The 20,604-nt window shown below is 41.5% G+C and overlaps 1 protein-coding gene across 6 annotated transcripts in view; it reads left to right on the top strand.

The window, feature by feature from the left end:
- Positions 1–20,604, top strand: part of LOC127445769 (rho GTPase-activating protein 9-like) — a 78,606-nt gene that overhangs the window by 53,695 nt on the left and 4,307 nt on the right. For 3 of the 6 annotated variants that reach the window (XM_051706081.1, XM_051706080.1, XM_051706083.1), the window contains 9 exons: positions 1,609–1,704; positions 1,874–1,972; positions 3,118–3,235; positions 10,516–10,635; positions 10,771–10,869; positions 10,950–11,027; positions 17,405–17,458; positions 18,944–19,075; positions 19,179–19,284. In XM_051706081.1, coding sequence (XP_051562041.1) covers positions 1,609–1,704; positions 1,874–1,972; positions 3,118–3,235; positions 10,516–10,635; positions 10,771–10,869; positions 10,950–11,027; positions 17,405–17,458; positions 18,944–19,075; positions 19,179–19,284 — 902 coding nt within the window. The other 3 variants (XM_051706082.1, XM_051706086.1, XM_051706085.1) reach the window with 3 other exon arrangements.

The following is a 20,604-nucleotide window of genomic DNA, read 5'->3' as shown; positions in this document are numbered from 1 at the left end:
TTGCGAGGGAACACAAACTGTTGTGAGGCCACACAAAACTTATTGCGAGGGAACGCAAACTATTGTGAGGCCACACAAAACTTATTGCGAGGGAACACAAACTGTTGTGAGGCCACACAAAACTTATTGCGAGGGAATGCAAACTGTTGTGAGGCCACGCAAAACTTAATGAGAGGGAACACAAACTATTGCGAGGGAACGCAAACTGTTGTGAGGCTATGCAAAACTTATTGCGAGGGAACACAAACTGTTGTGAGGCCACGCAAAACTTATTGCGAGGGAACACAAACTGTTGTGAGACCACGCAAAACTTATTGCGAGGGAACACAAAATATTGCGAGGGAAAGCGAACTATTGTGCGTCCACGCAAAACGTATTGCGAGGGAACGCAAACTGTTGTGAGGCCACGCAAAACTTATTGCGAGGGAATGCAAACTGTTGTGAGGCCACACAAAATGTATTGCGAGGGAACGCACACTGTTGTGAGGCCACGCAAAATGTATTGCGAGGGAACGCACACTGTTGTGAGGCCACGCAAAACTTATTGCGAGGGAATGCAAACTGTTGTGAGGCCACACAAAATGTATTGCGAGGGAACGCACACTGTTGTGAGGCCACGCAAAATGTATTGCGAGGGAACGCACACTGTTGTGAGGCCACGCAAAACTTATTGCGAGGGAAAGCAAATTATTGTGAGGCCACACAAAACTTATTGCGAGGGAATGCAAACTATTGCGAGGGAACGCAAAACTTATTGCAAGCGAACGCAAACTATTGCGAGGGAACGCAAAACATATTAATAATAATAATACGTTTATTTTATATAGCGCCTTTCTTCAAACTCAAGGTTGCTTTACAGGATGAGAGTAAACACAATGAATAAAAACAAAACAAAAAAACAAACAATTTAAGTGTCAGAGAAGCATAGGTCAAAGAGATATGTTTTGAGATTGATTTTGAAATCATGTATGGATGTGTGATCATGGAGGGACTGAGGAATAGAGTTCCAAAGCGAAGGGGCAAGTGTGCAAAAAGCTCTACCACCTAGTGAGGTCAGCTTGCAACATGGAATGAATAGTAGGCCCAAATCAGATGACCTGAGTGAGCGGGATAGGGTGTAGCAGCGGACGAGATCGGAGATGTATGAGGGGGAACGCAAACTATTGCGAGGGCAAGCAAAACTTATTGCAAGGTATCACAAACTATTGCGAGGGAACGCAAACTATTGCGAGGGAACACAAAACGTATTGCAAGGGAACTTTATATATAAAGTTAATTGTAATGTCTAAAGACTAACCCTTAGAAAACTTCCTTCCACAAAAAAATAAAATAAATGTGTGTGTATGTATATGTATATATATATATATATATATATGTGTGTATATATATATATATATATATATATATATATATATATATACACACACACACACACACATTTATTTTATTTTTTTGTGGAAGGAAGTTTTCTAAGGGTTAGTCTTTAGACATTACAATTAACTTTATATATAAACAATAGACATCTATGATATGTTCTCATTTAGATCATTTAGACATACAGTATTTACTTATATACGTTTAGCAATGTAAATGTGTGTGTCTGTGCAGAAACCAGGTAACAGTCGTCCAGAGAGCAGTGTGGATCTCAGAGGAGCTCAGCTACAGTGGGCCAATGATCTCTCCAGCAGAAAGAACGTCTTTAAGGTGAGAAAACAGAGAGAGAGAAACAATACGAGTGTGTGTGTGTGTGTGTGTGTGTGTAGAAAGAGCTGTTAATTCGGCTGCAACACTTAGTTCCTCAGAAACTTCCTCTGTTATAAATGTAAAAGATGACACAACGTTGAACATAACAAAAGTTCATATGTGTGTTTAGCTCAGGACAGTTACAGGAAATGAATATTTGCTGCAGTCAGAAATGGACTCTCTCATTAGAGAATGGTACAGAACCATCCAGAACGTGATTGACAGACTGGTGAGTCTGAAACACAGACACAAAACACAGATAAACATGAACCATCCAACACCGAATCTTGTGTAGTTTGAGAACAAATCGCCCATATCCATTCTCTGACCATCTGATGTCGCACACAAAAATGGCAAACGCTGAAATGGTCACTTCTAATCTCATTGGCTGGTGCTACACAACAATCATATTTTTGTCTTGTTTTCCTGTAAAAATATCTAAATATTCTTAAAACAAGATACATTTACTGGAGCAGCAAAATTATGCAAGATATTTTGCCTTGTTTTCAGAGAAACGTGACAAACTTCAGCAATGTTTATGCTTAAAACATGAAAAAACGATTTGCCAATGGGGTAAGAAGAAAAAACTCGATTTAAAGGGAAAACAAATTTATTTTTACTACCCCATTGGCAAATAGTTTTGTCTTGTTTTAAGGATAAACCGCACCAAATTTTGTGAGATTATGCCATTTTTGCTTCTCAAGTCATTTTTTTCTTGTTCTATGGATGTTTAGATATTTTTACTAGGAAATAAGACAAAAAATACTCAGTAACAAAGTGAAATTTTTGCAGTGTGGAAATGATAATAAAGTTTTGTTTATAAGGTCCCAGATACAATGAGCACATTGTTTTTCTGCAAAATAATCTGTTCAAATTCTGATCACACTTACGCTCATTGTTTTCTCTACAACCAGTCACGGACGACATCATTTGAAATGATAAGCATGATGTTATTTCCAAGCCAGCCTTACAGAGTTAGTGTGGTATCAACTATTTCAGATAACCCCACCCCTAAACTACATAATTAAATAGAATGAACTGTGATTGGTCGCTTTACATGTCAGTCAAACAGTCTCTTCCTCTCTAAGTGGGCGGTTCTTAAACAGAATAAGCTGTAAAGTGGACCAGACTTTATGCCGATAGTCAAGTCCAGTGACTAGTTTTTCTTCAATCGTGCTTATCGTAGCAGTCTGGGAACTTGTCAACATGGCATTGTTTCCAGGTGGACTGTAAACAAAGTCAAAAATCAATCAGATTGAAGGTTTAGTTTTGAGAATGTTCTTGCCATTTTTGAGTGAATCAGATGGCCATCTGAGACTGTATCTATTCGACACTTTGACTCTTAAGTAACGTGTGTGTGTGTGTGTGTTTTAGGACAAAGAGAACCCTCTAGATAATGTGTTGCTGTATTCTCTGAGGAGAGCTGGATCAGTGGAGATGTTGGACCAAAGTGGAGATGAAGATGAAAATCGTGGAGGATTCAAAGCGTCACGTAAGCCAGGAGTTTTCAAACTGGGGAAAATTTGAGGGAAAAAGATAGTTCACAAAATGTATTTTAACAGTGAAATCTATAATACTTATTATATATTTGGTAATACTTTACAATAACGTTTTTTTTTTGCCCAATTCCCAATGTGCTTTTAAGTCCTCGTGGTCGCGTAGTGATTCACCTCAGTCCAGGTGGTGGAGGACGAATCCCAGTTGCCTCCACATCTGAGACCATCAACCCGTGCATCTTATCACGTGGCTTGTTGAGTGCGTTGCCACGGAGACGTAGCGCATGTGGAGGCTTCACACCATGCACCGCAGCAACCACGCTCAACTCATCACACGCCCCACCGAGAACGAACCACATTATAGTGACCACGAGGAGTTTGTCCCATATGACTCTACCCTCCCTAGCAACCGGGTCAATTTGGTTGCTTAGGAGACCTGGCTGGAGTCACTCAGCACGCCCTGGGATTCAAACTAGTGAACTAGCGAAGTCCAGGGGTGGTAGCCAACATATTTTACCACTGAGCTACCCAGGCCCCCCAAGGTTCCATTTGTTAACATTAGTTAACGCACTATGAACTAACATGAACAGTTGTATTTTTATTAACTAATATTAACTAAGATTAATAAATGCTGTACAAAATTTATTGTTCATTGTTTGTTCATGATATCTAATGCATTAACTAAAGTTAACAAATGGAACCTTATTGTATTGTAAATATTTATATGTATATATATTTATATATATATATATATATATATATATATATATATATATATATATATACAGTATATATATATGTATATATATATATACAGTATATATGTGTACGTGTGTGTGTGTGTGTAGATATATATATATATATATATATATATATATATATATATATATATATATATATATATATAAAATATGTTATACCTATGATATATTTTTATATGTATTTTATATATAGTATAGTATTTTTTTCTATAAAGCTGCTTTAGAGTGAAAAGCACTATATTTTAATATTTAGTAGAATAAAATGATTTATGGTAGAAAAAAATACGCTGTAAACTGAAGACTTAATTAAAGTAATATATATATATATATTTTATTTAAAAAAAATGCAAAATAAGTATAAAAATACTTAATTACAACTAAAAGCCAGTAGTTTTTTTATTTTTGGACACAAAATGTCTATAATATCACAACATATGTTTGTATAAATGTTGTGTATTCCTAAGAAATTCTTAATCAAGTTGAGTCATTTTTATTTGTATAACGCTTTTCACAACACACATCGTTTCAAAGCTTCTTTACAGAAAATTAAGCTGTAGTATCTGTAATGTCACAGTCATCATTGTGCAGTTTGGTAAAAACGTGATTATAAGTTGCGTCTTAAGAAAAAATAAATAAATAAGTAAATAATAATAATTATATTTAGACCCCAAGTGAGCAAGCTAAAAGTTAAAGTGTTAAAAAAGTGAATTAATCAGCACTTTTTTAGCTTGCTCACTGGTTTATGGCAATATATATATATATATATATTTATATATATATTAGTGCTGTCAGTCGAATAACAATTTTTTTATTTCAGATTTTGAAAATGCTGAAATTTGACACTATATAGACTATACTTTTCAACAAAGAAAACAAAACAATATGTAACAATATAATGCTTTATTAACATTTTCCAAACAAAGCCTTCCACAATATAAAGATAGAAATGCACTAAAATAGCACCAATTCAAGTAACATTAAACGTTTCCCAAAGTCTAAGTGTGAGTTTGACTAGTTGACAGAACTAGTCTCCACATACAGTATGTTGCATATTCATTGCAATGCGCATTAAATCTCGTAATCTCTCGTCCTCCACAATATTAATCTGCCAGTAGACTGTGACTATCTGTTCCCTATCTGTCACTCACTCGACGTTGTGTCGATGTAGTGACACTAGGGGTCACTCTTGGGAGCCCCAAACACCTCTGCTTTTTGAAAAATGGCCAATGGGAATTGGTGAGTGGAATTTGCATGCCACTCCCCCGGACATACGGGTATAAAAGGAGCTGGTATGCAACCACTCATTCAGATTTTCTCTTCATAGTCGAGCGGTTGCATTCAGTGCACTGAATTCAATTCTCTCTACCGTTCACCTCAAACTGCTAGATTTATGGCGCATTTCAGCGGCTTCTCTCCCTCTGCACCCGTGGAGTGCAGAGAACGCCCCTGGGCGCTTCGGCAGAACAAAGAAAAGAGTATATTCTAATAAAAGATTATATTTTCAATTCTAAAAGAGCGGCACACACGGAACGTCTTTTTAAAGATGCCTTTCCGTTTGTGTGTTATTCCTGGTTGCGGATGTTATCTCTCCTCTTCTGATGGCCACGATCGCTGTCTTACGTGTCTGGGTGCTGCCCACGTGGAGACTTAGTTCATGGATGGGTCTTGTCCTCATTGCGAGAACATGACCATGGCAACGTTGCGGTCGTGGCTTGCCTTCATAAGAAAGCAAGCCACCCCAACGGCTCCCCGCCTCGGTCCTTCTACCTACGTGTATGAGGCTGCGTCGGTTAGCACTGGGGGCGATTTGGGGACTCCAATGGGACCACCTCTGCCGGGTAACCCCCCACGGACCTCCCATTCCTCAGCACGCTTGCTTGCCCTGGTCGGGCTCTTGAATGAGACCGCCGGCTTGTCTCAGGGCGAGTTCGACCTCTTATTCGGGGCCCGGGAAGACGATGAGCTATCGAGCGCAGCATCGGAGAGCGGGCTCGTCCACTCTGACGCGGAGGCTTTGGCTGGGCCGGGTGTAATTGCCCAGTCTCAGGCCGATGCAGAGATGATGGACATGCTTTCCCGGCTCAAGACCCCACACCCCGTCTGCTCATCGCCAAGGGCGTCCTCCTGCGACAACAACACCAGCGCCGCCGCAGCCCGCCCCCGCAGCCCGGCCCCGGCGTGGAGCCCACCGCAGGAAGCAGATGCTTTTGTTTCATATTTTGTTTCATCTTTCGCCACATGCCCAAGAGGCTGCGGTACCCAAAACTTCAACAAAAGAGTGGTTTCCCTGTTCTCTGGGTCACATGTCAAGTGCGCACTGCCGTCATCATGACCACCTCCACCGTCCCATTTTGGCAGGTTTGGCGCTCCAGCAGCGGACCCCCCGCCCCTGCGCGCCCAGCTGTGGCACAAACATGCCCACACCGGGTTGGATCTGATGGACTGCGGGGACGATGTTCCTCCTCCCCCCTCCTTGATCAATTTATGGTGGGCATCAGGAGCCAGGTAAGTGCTTCGATGTCTCTGGACTCAGCATGGCCACAGGGTTCGAGCCCCCCAACATGGCGCCTCAGGCTCTGCCCCACCGCAAGGCCCCACCCGCCAGTACGTCCGATGTGATTATCCCCTTGATCCCCCTCGCCTGGAGTTTGGATGCGTGGCTCGCGCTTTCCAACCCGTCGCGATGGCTGACCCAGACCGTCCGACTCGGCTACGCAATTCAGTTCGCCAGGCACCCGCCCAGGTTCAGCGGTGTCCCCTTTACCTCGGTGAAGGAGATCGCTACCCTTCTACGGAAGGGTGCAATGGTGCCTGTCCCTCCAGCCAAGATGAAGGGGTTTTACAGCCTCTACTTCATCGTACCAAGGAAAGGTGGTGGATTGCGGCCAATCTTGGACATGCGAGTACTGAACCGGGCCTTGCACAGACTCCCGTTCAAGATGCTGATGCAAAAACACATTTCAGCGAGCGTCCGGCATCAAGATTGGTTCGCAGCAGTAGACCTAAAGGACGCGTACTTCCACGTCTCGGTCTTACCTTGACACAGACCCTTCCTTCGGTTTGCTTTCGAGGGCCATACTTACCAGTACAAGGTCCTCCCCTTCGGCCTGTCCTTGTCACTTGTGTCTTCACGAAGGTCGCAGAGGGAGCCCTTGCCCCGCTAAGGGAAGTGGGCATCCGCATCCTCAATTATCTCAATGACTGGCTAATCCTAGCTCACTCTCAGGATGTGTTGTGTGCGCACAGGGACCTGGTGCTCACGCACCTCAGCCAACTGGGGCTTCGGGTCAACTGGGAAAAGAGCAAGCTCTCCCCGGTTCAGAGCATCTCTTTTCTCGGCTTGGAGTTGGACTCGGTCTCGATGACGGCGCGCCTCATGAACGAGCATGCACAGTCGGTGCTAAACTGTCTGAAAGCATTCAGACAGAAGACAGTGGTTCCACTGAAACTTTTTCAGAGGCTCCTGGGGCATATGGCATCCTCGGCGGTTGCCACACCGCTCGGGTTGAAGGATATGAGACCACTTCAGCACTGGCTTCAGACTCGAGTCCCGAGATGGGCATGACACCATGGGACACATCGCGTGGTCATCACACCGATCTGTCGCCACCTCTTCAGCCCTTGGACCGACCTTGCATTTCTACAAGCAGGGGTTCCCCTAGAGCAGGTCTCCAGGTGTGTCGTGGTTGCGATGGACACCTTCAAGACATGCTGGGGAGCCGTATGCAAGAGCACACAGCCGCCGACTCCTGCACTGGCCTGCGGCTGTGTTGGCACATCAACTGCCTCGAGTTGTTAGCAGTACTGCTCACTCTGCAGAGGTTCCGGCCATTGATCCAGGGCAAGCACGTGTTGGTCCGGACAGACAACATGGCGACGGTAGCGTATATCAACCGTCAAGGCGGTCTAGCTCCCATTACATGTCACAACTCGTCTGCCGTCTCCTCCTGGAGTCAGCAGCGCCTCAAGTCGCTACAAGCCACTCACATCCCAGGCGACCTCAACACCGCAGCGGACACGCTGTCATGACAGGTTACGCTCAGGGGAGAGTGGAGACTCCACCCCCAGGTGGTCCAGCTGATTTGGAGTCGATTCGGTCAAGCACAGGTAGACCTGTTTGCTTCCCGGGAATCCTCCCACTGCCGCTTTGGTACGCCCTGACCTAGGCACCCCTCAGTATAGACGCGCTGGCACACAGTGGCTGGGCTTCCTGCGGTGGTAGACACAATCACTCAGGCTAGGGCTCCCTCTACGAGGTGCCTGTGTGCCTTGAAGTGGAGTCTGTTCGCTAAGTGGTGTTCTTCCCGACGAGAAGACCCCCAGAGATGCACAGTCGGATCAGTGCTTTCCTTCCTGCAGGAGAGGCTGGAGGGGCGGCTGTCCCCCTCCACCTTGAAGGTGCATGTAGCCGCCATTTCGGCACATCACAAGGCAGTGGATGGTAAGTATTTGGGGAAGCACAACTTGATCATCAGGTTCCTGAGAGGCGCTAGGAGGTTGAATCCCTCCAGACCGCACCTCATGCCCTCGTGGGACCTCTCTGTAGTCCTTCGGGTCTACGGGGTGCTCCTTTTGAGCCTCTGGAGTCAGTTGAGTCTAAGGCAATCTCTTTGAAGACTGCCCTCCTGACTGCGCTCACTTCCATCAAGAGGGTAGGGGACCTGCAGGTGTTCTCTGTCAGCGAATCGTGCCTGGAGTTCGGTTCGGGTTACTCTCACGTGATTCTGAGACCCCGACCGGGCTATGTGCCCAAGGTTCCCACGACCCCATTTAGGGATCAGGTGGTGAATCTGCAAGCGCTGCCCCAGGAGCAGGCAAACCCAGCCTTGGCGTTGCTGTGTCCGGTGCGTGCTTTACGCATCTATTTGGATCGCATGCAGAGCTTTAGAAGCTCTGAGCAGCTCTTTGTCTGCTTTGGTGGACAGCGGAAAGGAAGCACTGTCTCCAAACAGAGGATCGCCCACTGGGTCGTTGAAGCCATCGTGATGGCATATCACGCCCAGGACGTGCTGCCCCCCGTGGGGCTACGAGCCCACTCTACTATAAGTGTAGCGGCCTCCTGGGCCCTGACCAGTGGTGCCTCTTTGGCAGACATCTGCAGAGCAGTGGGCTGGGCAACACCCAACACCTTCGCGAGGTTCTATAATCTCCAGGTTGAGCCGGTTTCGTCCCGTGTGTTGTCAGGTCCGCACAGGTAAGTTCCGGGACAGCTGGCCAGATGTACCACTTACGCATAGCGCCTTTCCCCTCCCATGAGGTGAAGACGTGCGCTTTTGACTCCCAGTCGTGTTCACAAGTTGATGACTGTGAGAAACTTTACGGAGAAACTCGCTGCCGGCCCAGTACGTGTGCTAATTAGGCCCTGTACTGAGGTAGGTGCTCCACATGTGGTGGTTCCCCGTAGGTGACCCCATGTGATATCTTCCACTAAATTGTTTCCCTGTCGGTAAACTGCGTCTTCCTCAGGCAGAGGCCCCTCTGTGACAGATAGGGAACGTTCTGGTTACTTTCGTAACCTCCGTTCCCTGATGGAGGGAACGAGACATTGTGTCCCTCTTGCCACAACACTGAACTACCCGCTGAAATGGCCGGGACCTTGTCTCGGCTCCTCGGCACAAAACCTGAATGAGTGGTTGCATACCAGCTCCTTTTATACCCATATGTCCGGGGTGTGGCATACAAATTCCACTCGCCAATTCCCATTGGCCTTTTTTCAAAAAGAGGTGTTTGGGGCTCCCAAGAGTGACCCCTAGTGTCACTACATCGACACAACGTCTTGTTCCCTCCATCAGGGAACAGAGGTTACGAAAGTAATCAGGACGCTTTCCTACAGCAATCATGAAGCTGCATTCTTGATTTGCATCAGAGCATCAATGTCAGTGTCGAGTTATAGACAGAAATGTCTCATTCTGTGTTTTGGTGATATTTAAGATTTAGTGTGCTTCTGTGTTAATTAAAACGTGTGTATATATAATATAATATAATATAATATAAAGCTGCTTTAGAACAGTATTTATTGTGAAAGTGCTATGATTTTGAATAGAACTGAAAATGATTTTTTTAATATATGGTTAAAAAAATATGTTAGACAAAAGATACGCTGTAAATGTAATACTTAAAGTAAATATTTTCCAAAAAAATATTTAAAAAGTTTGTTTTCACTTTATAACGACAATATCTTTTTTGTTTTTGTACACAAAATGTCTTTATAATATCACACTTGCTGTTATTCACACACAATATAAATGGGTCTGCATACATGAAATTATATAGTTGCTTTTATATTTTTTTAGAAAGAGGTCCCTCATAAGGTGATCATCATGTTTAGGGGTCCTAAGTGTCAAAAAGTTTAAAAACCTGGTGAGCTGACTACCTGGACAGCATTTTGGGCATTTTTCAAATGTTTAAATATGCCCATGACAACCAAAAATGCTGTCTAGGTTGTCAGCTAACTTGGTTTTAAAATAGTTTTCTTCTTTCACACACAGACATTTTTGTACTCTTTGTGTCTGCAGTCCCTCGCTCCATTTCAAACTTGGAGAGCTCTGAACGCAAGCGTGTGAAGTGCCGTTTGAAGAAGTTAATTCTCAGAAGACCTCCACTGCAGACGCTTCAGGAGAAAGGACTTATTAAAGGTGAACAACATGCTAAAACACCAACAGATATTCTACAGACCTTGATCAGGGTAGATGCCATGTTTAATTTGATGTAAATGAAAATTAAAGTCCTATCCAAATTTCATCTGAACGATCATGTGTGTGTGGTTGTAGATCAGGTGTTTGGTTGTGGTTTGGAGCTGCTGTGTGACAGAGAGAAAAACACAGTTCCACAGTTTGTCAGGAAGTGCACAGAGGCCGTGGAGAGGAGAGGTACATTTACTCATTTTACTCATTTACACTTTTCTCTCTTTACCACAATTTCTGCTGCTAGAAATGTATCTTATTTTCAGGGTTGGAGACTGATGGTATTTACAGAGTGAGCGGGAATCTTGCAGTCATTCAGAAACTTCGCTTCGCTGTCGATCATGGTGAGAGAGATCAAAATATCACTCCCTGCAGAAACAATAGTAATATAATAATTACATAATAAATTAATAACCACTTGCTTGATCTGAACAAAATATGTGCAATTTTAAAGCTTAGAATCTGGACTTTACAACGCATATAGCTGATCATATTTGCAAATTTTGTTAAAAGATGGCGCCTCAGATGGCTGCTTCGGTGTGGAGCTCTCTTGCATTTTTGTTACTTTTGTTTGTTTATCATGTTTTTTGCCACTCTTTCTCGATCAGTTTCACCAGGGGTGAACTGCTGAATATTCAGCAGAGCATACCTGATAATTTTTTGCCGGTGTTTGATTATTCTGATGTTTTATTAGACATCTTATTTGGAGGAGCAGCAGTGCTCTACAAGCGATCCAAAAGATGCACGTGAGGGAAGCGATCCGGCGTGCTTGTGAAGCTTCGTCAACGTGGCTTTTGGACTCCGCTGCCAAGTATTCATCTGGTCAATGTCCGCTCCCTCGCCAACAAAACGGACGAACTGCTTCTGCTCTTTCAAACAAATAAGGACTTTTATAACTCCGCTGCTTTGTGTTGCATCGAAACATGGCTGAATGAAGTCATTCCGGACAGCGCGTTACATCTGCCTGGCTTTCAGCTGTTCAAAGCAGATCGCATCGTGGAGTTATTGGGGAAAACGAGAGGCAGTGGAACATGCTTTTACATCAACGAAAGTTGGTGTACAGATGTAACAGCATTAAAGAATATGTGCTGTCCTAATTTAGAGGCGCTCTTCATCAACTCTAAGCCTTTCTACTCACCGCGGGAGTTTTCCTCATTTATTCTGGTGAGTGTTTATATTCCGCCACAAGCGTGCGTGAATGCAGCATTGCAACGGCTGGCTGATTACATCATAGACACAGAGCAACAACACCTGGACTCTCTTATCATTATTCTGGGTGATTTTAATAAAGCAAACCTCACCCGTGAACTGCCAAAATACAAACAACACATTACATGCCCCACCAGAGACAGAAATATACTGGACCACTGCTACACCACTGTAAAGGATGCATATCGCTCTGTCTATCGAGCAGCTTTGGGACTCTCTGATCAATGTCTGGTTCATCTGCTCCCAACCTACAAGCAGAAACTAAAATCAGCTAAGCCTGTACTGTAAAGGACTGTAAAGAGATGGACCAGTGAAGCAGAGCTGGAACTACAAGCCTGCTTTGCACTGACTGGAGTGTTTTGAAGCTGCAGCCACAGACCTGGACAAGCTTACAGATACTGTGACATCATATATCAGTTTCTGTGAGGATATGTGTATTCCTACTTGGACATTTTTATCATTCAATAACGATAAACCATGGTTTACAGGAAAACTCAGACAGCTTCATCATGCCAACGAGGATGCTTACAGAAGTGTGGATAAAACATTGTACAACCAGGCCAGGAACACACTTACTAAGGAAATCAGAGCGGCTAAAAGAAGCTACACGGAACAGCTGAAAAACACGTTTTCAGCCAACGATCCTGCATCTGTGCTGAAAGGCCTAAAAAGCATCACCAAGTATAAGACACCTCTCCCTCGCTCTGTAGAGAGTCAAATAATTGCTGATGAACTGAATGGGTTTTACTGCAGGTTTGAAAAGCCCAGTCTCACACCCCTCCCCCTCTCTGACCTTCACTTCACACACACCAACGCCTCCTGGAACCTCCCTCCTGCTATTCAATCTGCACTTATGATCTGTGAGGAGGATGTGTGCTGGGTCTTTCGGAAACAAGAGACTAGGAAAGCTTCAGGCCCAGACGGTGTTTCACCTGCCTGTCTGAAAGTCTGTGCTAACCAGCTGGCCCCATCTTCACACAGATCTTCAGTAGATCACTGGAGCAATGTGAAGTTCCCTGCTCCTTCAAATGCTCCACTACCATTCCGGTCCCCAAAAACCCAAAATCACAGGACTTAATGACTACAGGCCTGTTGCTCTTACGTCTGTGGTCATGAAGTCGTTTGAGAGACTGGTTTTGGCCTACCTGAAGGACATCACTGGACCCCTGCTGGACCCCTTTCAGTTTGCTTACCGAGCAAACAGGTCTGTGGATGATGCTGTCAATATGGGACTGCATTATATCCTGCAACACCTCGACAGACCTGGGACTTATGCAAGGATCCTATTTGTGGATTTCTGTTCAGCCTTCAATACCATAATGCCTTATATTTTCTCAACCAAACTGACCCAGCTCTCCGTGCTCAGCCCAACCTGTTGATGGATCACCAGCTTTCTGACAGATATGCATCAGCTATTGAGACTGGGGAAGCTCACATCCAGGACCCTCACTATTAGCACTGGATGCATTCTCTCTCCACTGCTGTTCTCCCTGTACACAAATGACTGCACTGCAATGGACCCCTCTGTCAAGCTCCTGAAGTTTGCAGATGACATCTGCCTCATCTGCAATAGTGACGAGTCTGCATACAGATGGGAGGTTGATCAGCTGGCTGTCTGGTGCAGTAACAACAACTTTGAGCTGAACACGCTCAAAACAGTGGAGATGATAGTGGACTTCAGGAGAAATCCCCCCCACCATCCTGAACAGCACTGTGGCAGCAGTGGAGTCATTCATGTTCCTGGGCACTACCATCTCTCAGTACCTGAAGTGGGACACCCACATTGACTCCATTGTGAAGAAGGCTCAGCAGAGGTTGTACTTCCTTCAACCTGCCACAGGAGCTGCTGACACAGTTCTACTTGGCCGTCATTAAGTCTGTCCTGTGTACATCTATAACTATCTGGTTTGGTTCAGCCACCAAATCAGACAGAAGGAAACTATAGCGGACAGTCAGGACTGCTGAGAGGATTATTGGTGCCCCCCTGCCCACCCTCCAACACCTGTAAGTCTCCAGAGTGAGGAAACGTGTAGGTAGAATCACTCTGGACCCCACACACCCTGCCCACTCCCTCTTTGAACTGTTGCCCTCTGGCTGGCGCTACAGAGCACTGAGCGCCAGGACATCCAGGCACAAAACAGTTTTTACCCTCAGGCCATTTACCAGATGAACAATTAAACTGCCTCATGACTCCCCCATAGTGCAATAATGTAAATACATATCTCATGTACATACGTAAATTCACATATTTAATTCAATAACTGTACATACCCCTACCTTACACATACATTACCACTTGCACATGTACGTACACCATTCTGTTATATGTCCTATTATTTGTATGTCTATTTACACTCTTACCTTCTTTTACATTCTGTGTCTCACTGTAATGTTCTGTGTGCACTTGTTTCTCCTATCACCAAAAAAACAAACAAACATCCTTTTGTATGTGAGAACACTTGGCAATAAAGCTCATTCTGATTCTGATTCTGAAATTTGTTGTCACAACAGTTATATTCAGAGTTGATAAAAACATTAAAAAGATGAAATATCCATGTGTTACAGTTGTGCTCAAAAGTTTGCATACCCTGGCAGAAATTGTGAAATTTTGGCATTGTTTTTGAAAATATGACTGATCATGTCTTTTATTTAAGGATAGTGATCATATGAAGCCATTTATTATCACATAGTTGTTTGGCTCCTTTTTAAATCATAATGATAACAGAAATCACCCAAATGGCCCTGATCAAAAGTTTACATACCCTTGAATGTTTGGCCTTGTTACAGACACACAAGGTGACACACACAGGTTTAAATGGCAATTAAAGGTTAATTTCCCACACCTGTGGCTTTTTAAATTGCAATTAGTGTCTGTGTATAAATAGTCAATGAGTTTGTTAGCTCTCACGTGGATGCACTGAGCAGGCTAGATACTGAGCCATGGGGAGCAGAAAAGAACTGTCAGAAGACCTGCGTAACAAGGTAATGGAACTTTATAAAGATGGAAAAGGATATAAAAAGATATCCAAAGCCTTGAAAATGCCAGTCAGTACTGTTCAATCACTTATTAAGAAGTGGATAATTCGGGGATCTCTTGATACCAAGCCACGGTCAGGTAGACCAAGAAAGATTTCAGACACAACTGCCAGAAGAATTGTTCGGGATACAAAGAAAAACCCACAGGTAACCTCAGGAGAAATACAGGCTGCTCTGGAAAAAGATGGTGTGGTTGTTTCAAGGAGCACAATACGACGATACTTGAACAAAAATGAGCTGCATGGTCGAGTTGCCAGAAAGAAGCCTTTACTGCGCCAGTGCCACAAAAAAGCCCGGTAACAATATGCCCGACAACACCTTGACACGCCTCACAGCTTCTGGCACACTGTAATTTGGAGTGACGAGACCAAAATAGAGCTTTATGGTCACAACCATAAGCGCTATGTTTGGAGAGGGGTCAACAAGGCCTATAGTGAAAAGAATACCATCCCCACTGTGAAGCATGGTGGTGGCTCACTGATGTTTTGGGGGTGTGTGAGCTCTAAAGGCACGGGGAATCTTGTGACAATTGATGGCAAGATGAATGCAGCATGTTATCAGAAAATACTGGCAGACAATTTGCATTCTTCTGCACAAAAGCTGCGCATGGGACGCTCTTGGACATTCCAGCACGACAATGACCCTAAGCACAAGGCCAAGTTGACCCTCCAGTGGTTACAGCAGAAAAAGGTGAAGGTTCTGGAGTGGCCATCACAGTCTCCTGACCTTAATATCATCGAGCCACTCTTGGGAGATCTCAAACGTGCAGTTCATGCAAGACGACCAAAGACTTTGCATGACCTGGAGATATTTTGCCAAGACGAATGGGCAGCTATACCACCTGCAAGAATTTGGGGCCTCATAGACAACTATTACAAAAGACTGCACGCTGTCATTGATGCTAAAGGGGGCAATACACAGTATTAAGAACTAAGGGTATGCAGACTTTTGAACAGGGGTCATTTCATGTTTTTCTTTGTTGCCATGTTTTGTTTTATGATTGAGTCATTCTGTTACAACCTACAGTTGAATATGAATCCCATAAGAAATACAAGAAATGTGTTTTGCCCGCTCACTCATGTTTTCTTTAAAAATGGTACATAAATTACCAATTCTCCAAGGGTATGCAAACTTTGCGTGTTGTGTGTGTTGTGTGTGTGTGTGTGTGTGTGATGTGTGTGTGTTTGTGTTGTGTTTGTGTGTGTCTGTTGTGTGTGTGGATGTTGTGAGTGTTGTGTGTGTTGTGTGTTTGTTGTGTGTGTGTGTTGTGTGTATGTATTGTGTATGTGTGTTGTGTGTTGTGTGTGTGTTGTGTGTATTGTGTATGTGTGTTTGTGTTGTTTCTGTGTGTGTGAGTGTTGTGTGTCTGTGTTTTTTGTGTGTGTGGTGTGTGAGTTTTTGTGTGTGTGTTGTGTGTGTTTGTTGTTTGTGTGTTGTGTGTGTGTGTGTGTGTGTGTGTGTTATGTGTATTATGTGTGTTTCTGTGTGTTGTGTGTTGTGTGTATTGTGTGTGTGTGTGTATTGTGTGTGTTGTGTGTGTGTGTGTGTGTGATGAGTGTTGTTTGTGTGTTGTGTGTGTGTGTGTTGTGTGTGTATGCAAGTTTGTGTGTGTTGTGTGTGTATTGTGTGTGTGTTGTGTATGTGTGTGTGTGTGGTGAGTGTTGTTTGTGTGTTGTGTGTGTGTGTGCACATGTCAGAGGACACATGTGCTCATCTAAAGGATTGTGAAGCTCCTGAACACTTAATATTCTGTATTTTGTTTTCTAACCATTCATTTCCAATGGCCGGTCATTTTTGACCGGTAACACAACAAGTGTAACAAAGTGAAATAAAACCAATAAAATGACAGTACTTCAAATTTGTTTTGTGTTTTCAGATACCATATGTAAACAAAGTCAAGGAATTTTATTCCATTTGGATTAAGAAAAAAAAAAAAAAAACATTGTCCGGGTCAAAATGACCGGAACACAACATAAGGGTTAATACATGTTCCTGGTCTTATTATGCACAATTTATTCGAATTTATTTATTCTTACAATTTATTTTAAGAAATAAAATTTTGTTTTTCTCATTAAGGGCATTAGTATTAACCAATAATATCATAATCTGCTTTTCACAATCCAATCAAATCATGATGGATGGAATGATTTTTTAACTCGATTATGTCATTGGCACTGTTTAATGTGACGGTAGTTCATTCCCACATTAAAGACGTTAAGTACACAGTCTTGCATCTTTGTCTTTTTGTCCAATTCTCAGAAACTTTTTTTGCTTTAAATCAAAGTTTGAGATGTTGTAATTCACTATGGAAAAATTAAATGGGAAAAATACCTGTGGGTGTTCATTGATGCGCTCAATAGAGAGTTATAAAACTGATTGAGTTCCTGGATTCTGATTGGCTCCATCAGTGCTAAAATGTGTGATGTCATGAGGTCATGATGAGGGCGTGGTCTGTAACTCTTGTCCGTTCTTCCAGAGAGAGCGATCACCACAGATGGCCGATATCTCTTCCCAGAGGATTTAGTTCAAGGTAGTTTCCAGTAAAGCAGACTGTGCACTTTTACACTGATCTGACACCAGTTTACCATCTATACTTATAACAGGAATTATAACCCTGGTGTCAAATCAGACAGCTTTCAGTGCTCATTGAGTTCTCACTGTATTCTCAGTGTCTGATGTCAGCAGCTCCACAGAACTTCTGCTTTCTCACTTCTGCTCGCCACTTTTCGCTTAATGTTTAGATGCGTTAAATCTGTGATGCGCTTGTTTCTCTGAAGAAATAACCAAAGGACACTGAATATCTCATGTAGTTTTGATTCTCAGGTGAATGTATCTCGTTTTTAGGATGTTTAGATATTTTTACTGGAAAACAACACTGCAAAAAATGTGTTTTTTGTCTTGTTTTCCAGTATAAATATCTTAAGATCCTTAAAACAAGATGAATTTACTTGAGAAGCAAAATGACATGAACATTTAGTAACATTTCTGCATCTTACTAGATTAAGATATTTGCCCATTAGACTTGATTCAAAGGGAAAACAAGTTTATTTTTACTAACCCATCATGATTTAAGCATAAACTGCACCAAATTTTGATAGATCTCTGTCAAAACCATACTTATTTGTATTTTTATAAATATAAATATAAATATATAAATATATTTTTACTGGAAAATAAGGCAAAAATTATTTATTTATTTTTTATTAGTATTATTTATTTATTTATTTATTTTAATTTATTTTATTTGCAGCTCTCAAAGGTAAATTAACAAATGAATGAATTAATGAATGTATTTATTTTAATTCTAAAAATGTAATTATAAAGTTGGTAACACTTTACATTATGGTTCACAATAAGATACAATAAGATTTTTATTATTAGTAAATGCATTAAGTATCATAAACTAATGATGAATAATTACTTTAATAATTATTTTAATATTTTAATAATGTATTTTAATATTTTAATAATGTAATAATAATTATTTATATAATAAATATTGATATTAATTTTCAAAATTGTGTTCATCATACATAAATGTTCATATAGCATTAACAATGAGCAACACTTTTACAGCATTTATTAATCTTGGTTAACTTTACAGATACACAGCAAAAAATGCTTCTCAAGTAAGTTGTATTTGTTTCCATTAGTTACTTCATGTTAAATATGGCGTTAACTAATGCTAACTTATTGTAAAGTGTTATATCATGTTTTCTTTTAGGGTTTGAGTTATTATAACGTTTATGAAATGTCCTCAATAAGACAGTAAGGTGAATGTGTGCTGTGTACAGAAGCCATGTCATTTAATAAGTGTCCTATGCAAATTCACACAGATGCTTCACCTTGTCTTGACCTTTGACCTTCTTCTTTTTGACTGCAGCTTGATGCTGAAAATCTTAAAGCATCTGTGTGTGTTATGTAGTATTTTTACACTAATGGCTTCTTTTGTTTTCCATCTCTTCTGTTCCTTCATCTGTTTATATCCTGTCTCTTGATCTGTTTGTGTGATCAGAGCGTTTGGATCTGGATGACCCGCAGTGGGAGGACATTCATGTCATCACTGGGGCACTGAAGCTGTTCTTCAGGGAATTACCCGAACCACTCGTACCATACGGATTCTTCCACGACATCGTAGAGACTGTCAGTAAGTGACACCAAGAACAGGAGAGAAAGAAACAGGATAAATGATCATTTGTGAAGTGTTTCATGCTGTTGTTAAAATACATTTCTATTTGTGTGTCTTATAGAAATACCAAATTACCTGGATAAGGTGGACAGACTGAAGCTGCTGGTCATCAGTATGCCGCCGCCAAACCACGACACCTTGAGACACATGATACGACACCTCAAACGGTACCAACACCGAAATGAAACAATGTTTGCAGATTCAATATGAAATGGTCACTAGATGTCGCTGTCTGTCCTCATTACAAACATCAGCTGCTGAAATCATTTGTGCAGCTCACATGAATGAGAAAACAATCCAATATACAATTCACTTTGATTTCTATAGCACTTTTAAAAAACATATTAGACATGTGAAAACCTAAAAGCAACATACATCATACATTCACAGGCTCATTAACGCCATTAATGTTGAACTTCAAAACACTGAGATAAAGAGGTGATGAGTGAAGATATATGACACAAAACTGTTGCTTTAAAGTCTTGATTGAGACTAAATAACCGTTATAAAGACTATTTATGTAACAGAAATTAAAGTTCCATCTGGAAAACTTTTATAGACTTCATTAGACGACCATCTATGCACTGACGCTTTAAACAACCCAGAAACTAAAACACCGATTTGATATTTAAGCAGTAAGGTACGAGAGGCTGAACTGTGTTGTGAATGTTGAGATGCACCGATAGGAACATTTTTGGCCGAAAGCAGTTTTAACAAAAAATAAAAAACATTCGCAGATTATTTTGTCATCAGATGCTTTAAAACATGCACTGAGAGGAACACAAGCTGCTTTATTGTTCTAAAAATTAATAAACTCCATTGAACATGGATTGGATCTGTTGAACACCGGACGGGACGAAATAACAACAACAAAAAAAGCTGAAAAAGATACAAATATGATAAGATGGAAATTGATGCGGAAAAATGTAAAAACAAAGGTGGAAAAAAGGTTATCACATATATTTATATATATATATATATATATATATAAATAGAGCTGATGTTTTACTTCATATCATGCTTTTTCAGTTTTTAATTTATTTTGGTGGTGTTTCTTTATATTGCACACAGAAAAAATGACTATAAGCTTCATAAAAAATAAATGTATGTAATTAATTGTAAATAAACCATTGTTTTTTCATACTGGTGTTTTCATGCTGATGACCGACATGCCGATGTTTTAATTTAGCCGGTAATTGACATCGTTGTCCTTAGTCACAGCTTTATTATAAATTCAAATGTATAATAAAATTACACATTTTAATTAAAAAATTGTTTTATAAAAAATACATCATAAAAATATTTATATTAAAATTTATTAATAAAAATAGTAATCAAAAGTAAAAAAAAAATGCATATAAATTTATCATTTAATATAATTGTATTATAAATTACAGTTTATAATAAAATGATATATTTTAATAAAAAATACATAATACAAATATTAATATTAAAATGTATGAATAAAGGTACTAATCAAAAGTAAT

This window comes from Myxocyprinus asiaticus, chromosome 9 (assembly GCF_019703515.2).
Source record: "Myxocyprinus asiaticus isolate MX2 ecotype Aquarium Trade chromosome 9, UBuf_Myxa_2, whole genome shotgun sequence".
Taxonomy (NCBI): Eukaryota; Metazoa; Chordata; class Actinopteri; order Cypriniformes; family Catostomidae; genus Myxocyprinus; species Myxocyprinus asiaticus.
The sequence above is the reverse complement of the archived record's forward strand: the minus strand, read 5'-3'. Positions and strand labels throughout refer to the sequence as shown.